Source organism: Trachurus trachurus (assembly GCF_905171665.1).
Source record: "Trachurus trachurus genome assembly, chromosome: 12".
Lineage (NCBI taxonomy): Eukaryota > Metazoa > Chordata > Actinopteri > Carangiformes > Carangidae > Trachurus > Trachurus trachurus.
In genome coordinates this window covers 4,800,992-4,816,820 of record NC_139908.1, presented here as the reverse complement: position 1 = coordinate 4,816,820, position 15,829 = coordinate 4,800,992, and the positions used below count along the sequence as shown (strand labels likewise).

The 15,829-nt window shown below is 47.0% G+C and overlaps 1 protein-coding gene across 1 annotated transcript in view; it reads left to right on the top strand.

Moving 5' to 3' along the window:
- Window positions 1-129: 129 nt before the first annotated feature.
- mfhas1 (multifunctional ROCO family signaling regulator 1) overlaps window positions 130-15,829 on the top strand; it is a 16,174-nt gene continuing 474 nt past the window's right edge. The window contains exon 1 of the mRNA XM_083983532.1: window positions 130-3,766. Coding sequence (XP_083839658.1) covers window positions 721-3,766 — 3,046 coding nt within the window. The 5' untranslated portion in view covers window positions 130-720. The remainder of the gene's footprint in view (window positions 3,767-15,829) is intronic.

The window sequence follows — 15,829 nt, the reverse complement described above, 5'->3', positions numbered from 1 at the left end:
AAGACAAATAGCCTATTCTTGGAGAGATTTTGAGTTTTTGCAGTGTAGGAGGTTTATTATCATTATTATAATAGGCCTATTGTTTTTTGTTTTTTTTAATTCCAATGTGTTTCTACATTTCCTCTTTAGGGATTTGAATCAGCTCTACCCGTACGTGTGAGCAAGATCACTTTCCCTCTCTCCTCCCTCCTCCTCCTCCTCCTCCTCCTCCCAGCAGGAAGGAGGAGAAAGGAGGAGGAGTGTCCGTGGATCTGACGCAGTGTGGAGCCGCCGCCTCACTTCCACTCCCCGCTGCCAGCAGGAAGAGCCAGTAGGTTCAGCTACAGCAGCAGCAGCGGAGAGAACAGCGGATAAACGCGGCTACGGAGAGGTAGGACGATGCGGACGCCTGGGACGGACAGAGAGACACCGCCGCCGCCACACCTTGGCTCGAATCTGGGCTCGATGCCGGAGCTGTAAACGCACGCCGCGGCTGTTTTTTTTTTTTTTTTTGTTCGTTATTGTGTGCGGGAGGAGTGGCGCAGGAGAAAAGGATGCCTCCGCGGCCGCAGACGCTCCTCCTGCTCCTACTGCCGCTGCCGTCGAAACGCTCCATTAGTAGTAGCGCTAGTACTATTATTATTTCCCCACTCGGACTGTGTGCCTTTGTCTCCTTCTTGTTGTTGTTGCTGTTGAGGAGGAGCGCGCTGATTTGTGCACCATGCGGCCTGCTCAGGAATCATGAAAACTCTCAATGAAAACAAGGAGGAGGAGGAAGGGGAGGAAGGGGGGGAGGAGGAGAAGAGGGAGGACGAGGTGGTGGTGGTGAGGTCGGGCTGCAACGACATGGAGGACAAGGAGAACAATCTGAAGACGGCCAGGTTGTGGAGAGATGCCGCGCTGCGCTCCAGGAAGCTGCGGAGCAACCTGCGCCAGCTCACGCTCTGCTCCAAGAACAACCAGATCACGCTGCCCGAGGACATATCCGAGGTGGAGGCGCTCAACCTGGGCAACAACTCGCTGCAGGAGCTGCCCGACGGGCTGGGCTCCACCTTAAACAACCTGCGCGTCCTCGTCCTGCGCAGGAACAAGTTCACGGCCGTGCCGCGCGTGGTGTTCGAGCTGGGGCAGCTGGTGGAGCTCGACATGAGCCACAACTGTCTGCGGAGCTTGTCGTCGTGGGAAGGCGTGGAGCTGAGGGCGCTGAAGAAGCTGTGCATCAGCCACAACAAGATCCAGCAGCTGCCGGCTCAGTTGGGAGCGCTGCTGCAGCACCTGGAGGAGCTCGACATCAGCTTCAACGACCTGCACGGCCTTCCCAAGTCCTTCTCCGGCCTCTCCCGGCTGCGGACCCTGGACGCGGATCACAACAAGCTGAACCAGTTCCCCGCCGAGATCCTGGCCCTCGGCGAGCTGGAGGAGCTGGACTGCTCCGGGAACAAGTTCGAGGCGTTGCCGGCGGATATCAAGAAGCTGCGGTCCATCAAGATCCTGTGGCTGAGCAGTCTTCACATGTCCGCCTTGCCCGACGCCTTCTGCCGCCTGCAGAATCTGGAGAGCCTGATGCTGGACGGGAACAACCTCACAGCGCTGCCGCCTTCGTTCGGGAGCTTGCAAAGACTGAAAATGCTCAACTTGTCCTCCAACGAACTGGAGGACTTCCCCCAGGTGGTTTTAAGCATCACGGGGTTGGAGGAGCTTTACCTGAGCAGGAACAAACTGACTCAAATTCCCGAGGAGATAGGTCAGCTGGAGAAGCTGGTGAACCTTTGGTTGGACAACAACAACGTCACGTATCTGCCGGACTCGATCGTGGACCTGGAGAAGCTGGAGGAACTGGTCCTACAGGGTAACCAAATAGCCATACTTCCAGATAACTTTGGAAAGCTGTCCAAAGTGAACATCTGGAAGGTGAAGGACAACCCTCTCATCCAGCCGCCGTACGAGGTGTGCATGAAGGGCATCCCGTACATCGCGGCCTACCAGAAGGAGCTCGCGCACTCCCAGCTGGCCGTGAAGCCGCGGCTGAAGCTGGTCCTGATGGGAGCTAAGAACGCTGGGAAAACCCGGCTGAGGCAGAGCATGGTGAGCCGCCCGCAGGAGGACGTCAAAGGAAACCAGGGCAGCAACAACAACAACAACAAAGGGATCGAGGTCACCAACTGGGTGGCCGACGCCGAGCGCTGCCTCACGTTCCTGGTGTACGACCTGTCAGGGAAGCAAAACTACGACCTCATCAAACCCTTTTTCCTCTCCCCCGGTGCTCTCTACGTCCTCGTGGTCAATCTCAAAACGTATTCGCCTAAGAACTTCTACGCTCACGTCGGATATTTCCTGCACCTCCTCAGTGCCAAAGTGCCCCACGCCGTCGTGTGCTTGGTGGGCACGCACGCGGACCTGTGTGGGGCGGTGGAGGTGGAGGAGAAGACGCTGGACGTTCACCGGCAGATCGGCCTGCAGGAGAGGAGCGACATCCAGAGCCTGAGGACTTTGGCTCTGCAGGTGGACCAGGCGCTGGAGCAGGGCTTCGGCGTCCGCTCCTCCAGCCCCCACGTCCTCTTCTACGGCGTCTCGGACAGGAACTTGCGGCGGAGGAAAGCCCAGCTGAAGTTCATGCTGAACCACCGGCTGCAGATCCTGTCTCCGCTGCTGAGCGTCAGCTGCACGGAGGCGGAGCAGAGGAACGTCCAGCGGCTGAGGGAGAAGCTCATGTCTGTCGCGGACCACCGGGAGATCTTCCCCAACCTCCACCGCGTGCTGCCAAAGTCGTGGCAGATGCTGGAGGAGCTGCACTTTAAGCCCAAAGACTTATGGCTGTCGTGGTGGGACTCGGCCCGTCTGGGCCTCCAGGCGGGGCTCACCGAGGACCGGCTGCAGAGCGCCTTATCCTACCTGCACGAGAGCGGGAAGCTGCTGTACTTCGAGGACAGCCTCACGCTTAAGGAGTATGTTTTTCACAATCTTCCGCGGTTTATTGCAATTCTTAACGTTTTCTTCCAGAGGGACGAGTCCACGCTGCTGGACCGGCTCCTGTCCGAGGGGGAGCGGGGGGACAAGGGGCGGGTGAGTCTGGTGATCGAGGACGAGAAGGGGGAGAACCTCAGGGTGACGCACCTGAAGCACCACGTGGAGGGCTTCCTGCAGCACGGCCTTCTGCCCTCCAACGTGATCCGGCTGCTGCTCCGGCCGCTGATCCAGACGCAGCAGGACCTGCACCTCATCATGGAGCTGCTGGAGAAGATGGGAATCTGCTACTGCATCAACAAGCCGCGCAGCAAGCCTCTGAACGGCGCCACGGCCTGGTACAAGTTCCCCAGCTACGTCAGCAGCGAGGAGCCGCGGGCCGAGGCCGAGGCTTCGTCCAGCGGCGGCGGCGGCGGCGGCGGCGGTTCTCTGCCTCAGTGTCACTTCTTCTCCGTGGAGCAGCTGCACATCGAGTACAGCTTCCCCTTCCTGTTTCCCCCCGGACTGTTCGCTCGCTTCAGCGTGCAGATCAACAGCCACGTGGTGCAGCGGTCGGACGGCCGGCACCAGATCTTCGCCTACCGGGGGAAAGTGCCCGTGGTGATCAGCCACCGGCCGGCCCGAGGGAGGCTGCAGGCGGAGACGCTGTCCATCGCCAGCCAGGCCTCGCTGCCCAACATCTGGACGGCGTGGCAGGCCGTGACGCCGCTGGTGGAGGAGCTGAACGTGCTGCTGCAGGAGTGGCCCGGCCTGCACTACTCCGTACACATCCTCTGTTCCAAGTGCCTGAAGCGAGGCTCGTCCAGCCCACACGCCTTCCCAGGTCAGTCCAGCGCTCAGACACACACACACTTAGAGCCGCAACAATTAATCGGACAATAATCGATTATTAAATTAATCGTCAATTATTTTGATGGTTGAATCATCAGTTTTTTGAGTAGTTTCTCTGATTTCAGCTTCTTAAAGGGCCAACGAGGAGTTTTGGAAAGCGAAGCATTTTCACACTACATTTATGAGCCTCCGCACCGTGAATTTCTTTGACCGGCGCAAGACAGACTCATGTTTTCATTCATCAAGAATTAAAGTCAGAGGTTGGAAGACGATCACATACCGTCGTAGTTCCCACCATAAACGGCGATTCGGCGGCGTTATTCTCATGACTCGCCGCAAAACCGAAAGTAAAGAAACGCTGGTCGGCTCGACCAGCATTTCCGCCACCACTAATAATAACAAAATAACCATAGAGACAAAACGATATATTTATCGAAAATGGGCCCATTAACAGGTGTGGGTAGCGGAGATTCATCCACATTAACGTGAGACTTTTTTATAACCAAATAGAAACTCCTCGTTGTCCCTTTAAATTAATCATCAACTATTTTGATTATCGAATAATCAGTTTGAGTAGTCCAAAAGTCAAAATTCTCAGATTTCAGCATCTTAACATTGAATATTTAGCTCCTTTATGACAAAACAAGAGATTTGAAGACGTCGTCTTGTGGTTTGAGAAACACTGATTGACATTTTTCAACCCTACACAGACACACACACTCATTCATCACCATAGTAACCAAGACTACAACACAGCAGCAGCAGCAGGATCTTTTCAGTTCCTAACATGTCATTTATTTTCTTTTTATGGATGTGATATTCCTTTGTGTTTCATTTCTACATTATGTTGAGCAAAGAATTTGCTTAGTAGCAATCGAGGAAGCTTTATACGATTTGCATATTTGGAATAAACAGTATTACAATTAGGCTAACCACCAGGTTAATGAACGTATAACTGTTATAGTGACTTATTATCACGTTTATGCCGTTTACATCTGTCATAGGGAGGGAGATGGTAGTTTCAGGCCCCCCTCCTCCTCCTCTCGACCCACCTCTGCTTTGTTTCCCTCACTTCCTGGATTCCTGTGACATCATGACTCGGTTTTATCTGATCCAGACTCAGGAGTTCAGGATCTGGAACAAACGACTGGATTTCTGAACTCACTGACCTGACGTCTCGTAACAAACCCCCCACACTTCCCCTCCCCACCCTCCCCACCCTGAAAAGCCCTGACATTAAACATTAGATATTAAATATTGATCAGTTTTCTGCTTGCTAATAATAATAATGATGAAGATGATGATGATAGTTGTTTTTTTTGGTGGTTGGAGTTCAACAAAGACACAGAGGCTGATGCCGTTACCTTGAGCTTGATATGGAATTGATTTTGTCTTTGTCTTTGTGTGTGTGTGTAATGTGTGTGGTCAGCTGCTAAAAGCTAAAAGCTAAAAGCCTGTATTAGATTATCAGCAGCTTCAGTCTGACTCATGCGATGGTTCCTCTTCCTCTAATGGTGAGGTCGAGCTCTGAGCTACGGGAAGTGATGACGGACAAACTCCTGAGGCTTCGTGTGTCTGTTACAATAATCAATCGATAGGAAATAACCGATGGCGAGGGCGTTTCCTGGCTCTGAGATCATGATGTCACACCTGTAGACCAATTTAATAATCAATAGTTTAGTTTATTTTCACATTATAAAACAATGAAAAATAATGAAATTAAACATTGTGCAGGAGAGATGGAAGCCAAAATAGGTTATGTAAAAACAACAGTGGTGGTCTTTCAAGTAAAGAGATAATACAGAAATTCATAACATAAAGAATAGGGGGAACAAAATCAACAATTTACATAGAAAATGAAGGATAAAGATTGACAGATCCAGAAATGCTGCAAATCTTGACTAAAGAATGATGTTTCCAGTTGTTTTTGAACAAAGCCAGTTGATTTTAGTGTTTGTGTTTGTTTGTTTGTTGTTACTGAGGTGAAGTGATTTGTGCGACAGTTAGGCCACGCCCCCCTCCCCCTCGCTAAAGGTCATAAAGTCACCTGAGAGTTACCTGATCGAGCTGTAGCTGCTCAAACAGTCAGTCAGAGTGTGTGTGTGTTTTGTCGGCCTTTTATGGATGTGATATTCCTGGCTCCACGGTGTGTGTGTGTGTGTGTGTGTGTGTGTGTGTAGGAGATCAGCTTCACACTGTGTCATGTTGTCTTAAATTTAGTGCGACACAGAAATAGCTGCTGCAGCTCTGCCGACTGGACGCTGATCTGACTTCTGTTCTAAACACCTCCTCGTCATCAGCTGATTATTGGCTCCGCTAATCAATGAATCGATCTAGAAACAAACACGTTGCAGCTTTACCTGCTGCTGCTGCTGCTGCTGCTGCTGCTGCTGCTGCAGCTTCGTGCCCGAGGTCAGAGGTCACTGCGGCCTGGAACACACTGCGTTGTTGTGTCAGTGAACACAACATGAAGGTCAGGGCTCGAAATGGAGGCATTTTGCTCTTAAAATTTGAGACAGTGCAAATAAATTTTCTTCCTACCTACACATGTGCAACCAGTAAATTTGCAGGGTTTTTTTTTTAACACTGGAAATCTGAAAACTTAAAGGACAATTCCGGGCAAATTCAACCTGGGGCTCTAGTTTCCTAATATTTTAGGTCTTAAAGAAGGAATCTGTAAATTTTCTGTTTAATTGCTCCTGTTTTGCGGTAGTTGTGTCTGTCCCCGCATCGCCACAGAAGCGATGAATGGGGGCTATCTGATGTTGTCAGTGAAAAAAAAAAAAGCGGCTTTGAGGGATGTAAACAGCCTAAACAGCGGAACTTCAATCCGCTCCCATTCATCCCTGCCGTGGCGATGTGGGGACAGACACAACCACCTCAAAACAGGAAGCAATTAAACAGAAAATCTTCAGATTCCTTCTTTTAAGACCTAAAATAATAGGAAACTAGAGCTTCCAGGTTGAATTTGCCCGGAATCGTCCTTTAAAATCTGCAACCTGTAGGCAAATCTGTCATCACAGGTGTCAGGAAAAAAAAAGTTAGTTTGGAGCCCTGAAGGTAACGAGACGTCGCTTAGCAACGGACGTAAACACAGTCACTGTCAACACCTGAGTGAAGATGTCGACATCGACTTCACTCTCTCTCATTGGCTGAAAATGATCCCAGCGATTATTGAAGGATCATCAATAGAGCGTATTCTGTGTGTGTTCCCTATGTATGTGTGTGTATGTAGTGTGTGTGAGAGTGTGAGAGAGACTCCCTGCTGCTCAGCCGGTTCCTCTTAATCCAGTTAGAGGCTCTGTGTGTGTGTGTGTGTGTGTGTGTGTGTGTGTGTGTGTGTGTGTGTGTGTGTGTGGGGGGGGGATTAAACCCGATCCAGTTCCTGATCCAGTTCCAGCAGTTGAACAGACGCAGCTGATTTAACTCGCGCTGTCACAACACTGTCGTCACGGGAGACGGAGGAGGAGGGGGTGGGGGGCGGGGCCTCACCTCTACCTGTACATTTAGTTAACACAGTTAGCATCTTTTAAAGGGACAGTTCAACATTTTAGTCAGATTCTCCTCTCACCATAATCCCTATAGTCACAGCAGTAGGTTCATCACCTTTAATTATCGGTGCATGTTGTTTTGAGATCGGCGGGGCAGAGACGTGAGCTGCTCAGTGAACACAATGGAGGTGAATGGTACAGGTCAAACTCATCAAATACACAATCCAACAACTCCACAACGCTCTGGTGGACAAGTTGTGACCTGCTCATTCACCACGCTATGAGATAATCATCTAACATTACGTGACATTATAAAATTGGTTGTTAACCATGATATAATGAGCATATACCACAGAAGCCTTATCACAGCATAAGCTATCACTCCGCGTCCGGCACGTATGACTGTTATGAATCAATCAAAATGTATTTGTATAGCACTTTACAGTAGCCAGATGGTACCCAAAGTGCTTTACATCAAGGCAATAAAATAATACATAAAAATAATACATAAAAACCCAGGAAAGTGCCACAGTGCTGCAAGAAGACACAAGAAAGTGCTACTAGTGCTGCAGGGTGTTAAAAGCCCTCTAAAAGTGCATATGGTAGAATAAAAACAGGCAAAAATAAGTACACTTAAGAGCAGGACTTCCCTAGTCAGAGTTAAATGCTAATCTAAAAAAGTGTGTCTTCTAGCTTCGATTTAAACAGGCTGAGGTCAGTAATGGTGCGAATGTCGGGTGACAGTCTGTTCCACAGCCTGGGAGCTGCAACAGCAAACGAACGATCGCCCCTGGCCGGAAGAACGGATGGCCCTCCCATGATCGCGGATAGTTAAAATCTCTGACAGGTAGGAGGGAGCCAGGCCGTTGATGGCATAAAAAACAAACAATAAAAGTTTAAAATCAATTCTAAAACTACACTGAAACTAAAATGAATGGAAGTTTGTTGTCATGTATCCACAAAGTACTATTGCAGTCGATAGCAAAAGACAGTTGGTGTTTTTACAACGTTAACAAATAGACTAAATTAGTTGAATATGTTTAAGGTGAACTTTTACCTCCGGGGAGGGTTAACAATGGTAGAGTGGATTGAGCAGTGACTTTCAACTGCTATTATTCATATTGCCATTATTGGTAACCGTTTTAAAAAAGCAAAATATGACTTGATTACGACACATGAAGCAAATACTCTGCACTACTTTGCGCTTTTGAAATCCCTCCGCCCAGCAGCAGCCGTGTCTGGAATGTAGTTCCGGCTGCATTTGCCTCTAAAACAACTCTGTCTCCTATGTTACAGTTTTATTTCCTAGCGTGGTGAATGTGCAGGTCACAACTTGACACTGCAAAAACTCAAAATCTTACCAAGAATATTTGTCTTGTGTCTAGTCAAAATGTCTCATTCTACTTAAAATAAGACTCATCACATTAAAAGTAGCTTGTTTTTAGACACTTTTTACTTCTTTCAAGCAGATTTTCACTTGAAATAAGTAGAAAAATCTGACAGTGGATCAAGTTTTTCTTTCTTATTACAAGCACAAAAAACGTGCTTTCACTGGCAAGCTGTTTTTTTCTACTTATTTCAAGTGAAAATTAGTTTGAAACAAGTGAAAATCATCTAAAAACAAGTTGATTTTTAGGTGATGAGTCTTATTTTAAGTGGAAAGAGATTAGTTTTGACCAGAAATGAGACATTTTGACAAGAAATAAGACAAATATTCTTGGAAAGATTTTGAGTTTTTGCAGTGTATGAGTTTGATGAGGGACAGGGGACCTGTACCGTTCACTGAGCAGCTCACGTCTCTGCCCCGCCGATCTCAAAACAACATGCACCGATGATTAAAGGTGATGAACCTACTGCTGTGACTATAGGGATTATGGTGAGAGGAGAATCTGACACTAAATGTTGAACTGTCCCTTTAAGAACATATTTTATCTGTTTGTCTGTACTGAAAACACCATGTGATGCTAACGAGGTTAAACAGCTGATCATCATCATCATCATCATCATCATCATGTGTTTGTTGTTGTTGCATCAGTTTGATCCGTGTCCGTGACGTTGCGTTGCTCCGTGTTGCAGACCAGAGAGAGAGCTACTGGTGCTGCTGGACTGGTGCATTCTGGGTAAACTGCAGCTCCTCACTCTGCTGCCAACAAACAGAGAGTCAGAGACAGGACGGTGCGTTCACTGTCCCCTCTGACCTCACAGCTTAGCCTCTCGTTAGCGTATTGAAAGTGTAGGTGAGTAATCTGTTGGAGAGGAGGATGATGATGATGCTGTTACATCACCACCACCACCACCACCACCCTACAGTAATCCTGACCTTTGACCTCTGACATGTGATGTGACTCCACCTGTGTGTTTTTTTTCATGCTGGTTCCTCGTGTCGAGACGGGACGAGTGCGAGTGACTCGTGTAAAAAGGATCAGACCCGCCGGTCAGAGAGGTCGGGTATAAAAAGCTGTAAACCTGTTGTACAGTCGGTGAAGAAGAGGCTGAAGCTTCAGCTGGTCATGTGACTCAGAGGCTCAGACAGGAAGTCATCGAATATTATGGAAATATCACTTTTTGAAGGCTGTTTGGGTGTTTGACTTCTTTTTAGAGGGAAATACAGAGACTGCTTGTTGGAAAAACTGTCCCTGAAGGCAACGCGCATCAGCGGTTTTACATGAATTTCCCTCTAAAACAACTCTGTGTGGTAACGTTGTGTTATTATCTCATAGCGTGGTGAATGTGCAGGTTACAACTTGTCCACCAGAGCGTTGTGGAGTTGTTGGATTGTGTATTTGATGAGTTTGATGAGGGAAACCAAAGAAATCCCATAATGAGCCTCCGTAGCGTAGCTTTTAGCAGCTCACGGCTCTGCTTCGCCGTTCTAAAAACAGCTTGCACCGACAATTAAAGGTAACGAACCTACTGCTATGACTATAGGGATTTATTATGGCAATGAGTTTGCCAAAATGTTGAACTATCCCTTTAAGAGTCACTGCTGCAGCTGATCCATAAAATAACTGGACCCTGAACGCATCACAGACCCGTCACTGAAGATCAGATCGTCTGTCTGTGTGTGTGTGTCTGTGTGTGTGTGTGTGTGTCTGTGCTGTAAACATTAGCGTGTGGCAGATCCCTGCTCAGTGGCACGAGGGCAGCTTATCTCATTACACGCCAGATGTTAGCAGCTGGACCACACGCACACACACACACACACACACACACACACACACACACACACACACACACACACACACACACACACACACACACACACACACACACACATACACACACACACACACACACACATACATACACACACACACACACACACACACACACACACACACACACACACACACACACACACACACACACACACACAGACAGACAGCAGTTTTGAGGGGATTCCCGGAGCTCTGGGTCCAGATGTGCTGCTGCTGCTGCTGCTGCACATCTGGACTGTGTGAACTCTGAGAAGTGAAAGTTCATCGTCGCCGCCGCCAGTGTGAGAAGCTGCTTCGTTTACGTCATTGACTACATATGTTTTTTATTTTATTTATTTTTTTATTCCTGTCTATATTCTGAAGGTTTTTACAGAGGGGATTGTTGATATATCATTTATACAACATTTTATTCCAAAAAACATGACAAAATTTGTTTGTTTTTTTAGGGCTGGTGACAGTATTTTCTCATTTACAGAGTGATAAAAAAGAGATATCCAAAATCCTCCTCAGTGAAAACTTCTGACTCTAATATGTCAACAAAATAAAACAAGAATTTAGAAAGTAGCTTCATCCATTGTTCAGATTTCTGTTCTGGAAATGTATGAAAATTAGCACATATCTCATTAGATATCGCCTCATTTACATATTTAAACATAAAATTTGACAAAACTTGTTATACAAAATATAATTGTCTTAATGTGAGTGATAAACTTGGGAAGTTTCATAGTGATATCTGTTAGTTAAAGGTATAATGTGTAGGAATTCCCCCCATCTAGTGGTGCGGTTGCATATCTGAACGTATTCTTGATGTTGCATTCACGTGAAATGGGGCAGACGTCAGACAGACAACAGACGCTGCATGTAACTGGATAAACAAGCGTCTATGTAAACAAGTGGTCCACCAGCACGAGGCAAAACAATACAGGCCTGACAATATGTTGCCATGGCGATGTGGTATTGTTTTACCGTCTTTCTCTGGTGGAGTAAAATGACATCCGGTTGGTTTTGCCGACGGCCGTCTGCCTGACTGCACCTGAATGCAACACCAGTGCCTCCGTCCTTCCTCACACTACACAGTGGCGACAGTTTTAACAGGCCGAGCCCACAGCTCCGCTCAGTTTCCGTGGTTACCTACGGTCACGATGCAACATGGCCGCCTCGGTTCGGTGCGTCGCCCACTTATGTATTTGTAACGACTTGTAACAACTCATTCTAAGGAACCAGAAAGCTTTCATTTGTATGCGGGTGTGATTCACCTTCAGTGAAATACGTATTTATGAAAGCAATGTTTGATTTTTGCTATTAAAAAGCCAAATAAGTTACATACTGGGGCTTTAAATTACGGGTCCAAAAAATTGACTTTTCATTCTGAAACTGGGGACATCCAGAGTTCACCCAGAGATAAACCTCCTCCTAAATAAACCAGGCCCCAGTGACCTTTCATTTGACCGTGGGGAGTTGGGAAAGTGTGAGAGGTGGAGGAGGAAAAATGTCCGGGAGTCATCTGAGAGTGATGTAACGGTTCAGATTCAGAACAGCTGCTCACATCTGGAGCGTCCTCGTCCTCGTCCTCGTGGTCTTTGACCCCTCGGGGCCACCGTAGCTCGGCGATGATCAGGTCTGATCAGGTCTCAGTGACCTGGTTCTTCTTCCTGCCGTGGAGCTCGGCCACATTCCTGAGGAGGGGGAGGGGTGTGTGTGTGTTTGGTGTGTGTGTGTGTGTGTGTGTGTTTTGGGGGCTCTCCACTGATCCAAGCTCCGATCTCTGTGTCACACACACACACACACACACTCAGACACACACACCTGAACAAAGGTCACATGACTCCTCACATGCACCAAGTGTGTGTGTGTGTGTGTGTGTGTGTGCACTGGAAACAGGACGTAGAATCATCTGCTCCACTGGTTCAGACACACACACACACACACACACACACACACACACACACACACGGGATGAAAGAAGCATGAAATGGAGTCTGCTGACTGTGTGTGTGTGTGTGTGTGTGTGTTAATCCTCAGACTGAGCTCAGGGCCTCTCTCTCTCTCTCTCTCTCTCTCTCTTGTTCACTTTTTACACACACATTCTTTTTCTTTTTTTTACTACATTTCCCATCATGCTTTGCTGCCACCTGGATCAGTGACACTGTGTAACATGGGGAAAAACCCCTCTCCTTTTTGATTCTAGATCAGTGGTTCTCAAAGTGGGTAGGCTACCACTTTTTTCTAGAATTTTTAAACCTTAAAAAAAAAAAAAAATGAAAGAATTTTTTGCCACTTTTCTTTTTTTTTTTGAATTTCTAAATTTTTTTTTTTTAAGAATTTTTACCACTTTTTGTAGAATTTTTTAATATTTTTTAGAAATTATAAAAAAAATTTTTAAAGAATTTTTTACCCCTTTTTCTAGAATTCTTTTTTTTTTTTTTTACTTTTTTGGGGGGGAAATGTTAACACTTTTTTCTAGAATTCTTTTTTAAAATCTTGTCTGCTGTTTTTATAGAAAAATTGTAACTAATCTAACCACTTTTTTCTAGAAATGTTTAAGCGTTTTTTTTTTTTGAGAAATTGTACCACATTCTTCCAGAAAATTCTCTACAATATTTACAAAGTGTCACAACATTGGGGGGTCACTGCCACTGCTCTAGATTAATGGACCAACCCCCCCCCCCCCCCCCCCCCCCCCCACACACACACACACACACACAACCAATGTGTGTGTGTGTGTGTTCATCTGGGGTCGACTCAGGTGGATTAGAGTTGATTCTGTGACATAATCTGATTTCACATCACATATGATCTTTTGTTCTGACCTGGTTCAGTGTGTGCGTGTGTGTGTGTGTGTGTGTGTGTGTGTGTGTGTGTGTGTGTGTGTGTGTGTGTGTGTGTGTGTGTGTGTGTGTGTGTGTGTGTGTGTGTGTGTGTGTGTGTGTGTGTGTGTGTGTTTATGTGAATGTGTGTGTGTGTCTGTCTATGTGTGTGTCTGTCTATGTGTGTGTGTGTGTGTGAGATTGAGATGATGCAGCTTTGTGTTCATTTCTATTTCAGACTGGAGACAGTAAATATTTAATCAGGATGAGCGACGCTGGAGCACGAACACACACACACACACACACTGATTCTGTGTGTGTGTGTGTGGGTCAGTTCGGGTCTTAGATCAGCGTCGTTCTCTCAGCTCGGCCGAGACCTCACGCACACACGTCATCATGTATTAATACAATGACCGGTTTCACCCTGGATTATAGATTATAGATCAAAGATTATAGATTATAGATTATAGATTATAGATTTTAACCCCGTTTTGTCACTTCCTGTATCGGGTGTGTGTCTACATCAGTGTGTGTGTGTGTGTGTGTGTGTGTGTGTAGCTCAGTGAGACTCCTCGTGCTCCCAGAGAACAGGCTGCTTCCTTTTAAGGTCGTCAGTGGAGGAGGAGGAGGAATGTAAATGATCGGTCTACCTGCTGATGGGGTGTGTGTGTGTGTGTGTGTGTGTGTGTGTGTGTGTGTGTGTGTGTGTGTGTGTGTGTGTGTGTGTGTGTGTGTGTGTGTGTGTGTGTGTGTGTGTGTGTGTGTGTGTTGGGGGGGGGGGGGGGGCATTCCTGGTTCTTGATGTCAGTGACTCCTCAGTCACAGTGAGGGAGGGGGGGAGGAGAGGAAGAGGAGGAGGAGGAGGAGGAGGAGGAGGAGTCAGACTGTGACCTAGTTGAGACACATCTGGATGTCTGAGCTGCTTCTGTCATGAAAACATCTCATTTCTCCTCCTTCTCTTCTCTTTCCCTCCTTCTTTTCCTCCTCCTTCTTCTCTTCTCCTCCTTCTTCTCCTCTTCTTCTTCTTCCCCTTCTCTTCTCTTTCCCTCCTTCTTTTCCTTCACCTCCTCATCTTCTCTTCTCCTCCTCCTTCTTCTTCCTCCCCTTCTCTTTCCCTCCTTCTTCCTTCTTCTCCTCCTTCTTCTCTTCTTCTTCCCCTTCTCTTCTCTTTCCCTCCCTCTTTTCCTTCTTCTCCTCCTCCTTTTCTTCTCCTTCTCTTCTCTTTCCCTCTTCTCCTTCTCCTCCTCCTTCTCTTCTCTTTCCCTCCTTCTTTTCCTTCTTCTTCTCCTCCTTCTTCCCCTTCTCTTCTCTTTCCCTCCTTCTTTTCCTCTTCTCCTTCTCCTCCTCCTTCTCTTCTCTTTCCCTCCTTCTTTTCCTTCACCTCCTCATCTTCTCTTCTCCTCCTCCTTCTTCTTCCTCCCATTCTCTTCTCTTTCCCTCCTTCTTTTCCTCTTCTCCTTCTCCTCCTTCTCTTTCCCTCCCTCTTTTCCTTCTTCTCCTCCTCCTTTTCTTCTCCTTCTCTTCTCTTTCCCTCCTTCTTTTCCTTCTCCTCCTCCTTCTTCCACTTCTCTTCTCTTTTCCTCCTTCTTCTCCTTCTCTTCTCCTTCTCATCCTCCTTCTTTTCTTCTTCCCCTTCTCCTCCTCTTTTATTTCCCTACTTCTTTCCCTTCTTCTCCTTCCTCTCCTCATCCTGTGTATTGTATCTATATGTATTTGCGTGATGACAGATAATCTGTGTCTCTGTCACGTTGAAATGTTAATCTGGGATTAAAACCTGGATTCACCGAGGTCAGAGGTCGGATGGACCATCAGAGAAGTGTGTGTGTGTGTGTGTGTGTGTGTGTGTGTGTGTGTGTGTGTGTGTGTGTGTAACAGTTAAATCCAGATCAGTCGTTCTTACGGCGTCGACCTGATAAAACAGGTTTTTAATATGATCCTGTTGTGACACGGTGATGACATCACAGAGGGGGCGGAGCTTCGTATCGACCTGCAGCTGCTGCCGCGCACTTCCACTTCCTGTACTGGAAGAGAGTCATGTGACACGTCAGGAAGTCCTCTCCCTCCGTGTGTGTGTGTGTGTGTGTGTGTGTGTGTGTGTGTGTGTGTGTGTGTGTGTGTGTGTGTGTGTGTGTGTGTGTGTGTGTGTGTGTGTGTGTGTGTGTGTGTGTGTGTTCACAGTGTCGATGTCCGCTCGCTCACAGGAAACTAGAAATCACAACAACCAGCTGCTGCTCTTTGCCCCGAGTTCAGACTGAAGGCAAACATCTCCCTGCTCTGTGTGTGTGTGTGTGTGTGTGTGTGTGTGTGTGTGTTGAATTCAAAGTGTGAATGTGTGTGTAGTTGCGCCCTCTGCTGTTCAGTCAGTCTGTCAGCTATTAACTGATTTTTATTGATTATTGATATTACTGATAAACTGTCACATTTACAAACTTCACATTTGTCTAAAGCTGCAGCTAATGATTATTTTTTATTATCCATTAATCTGTTGATTATTTAAACGATTAATCGATTAGTTGTTTGGTCAATAAAATGTAAAAAA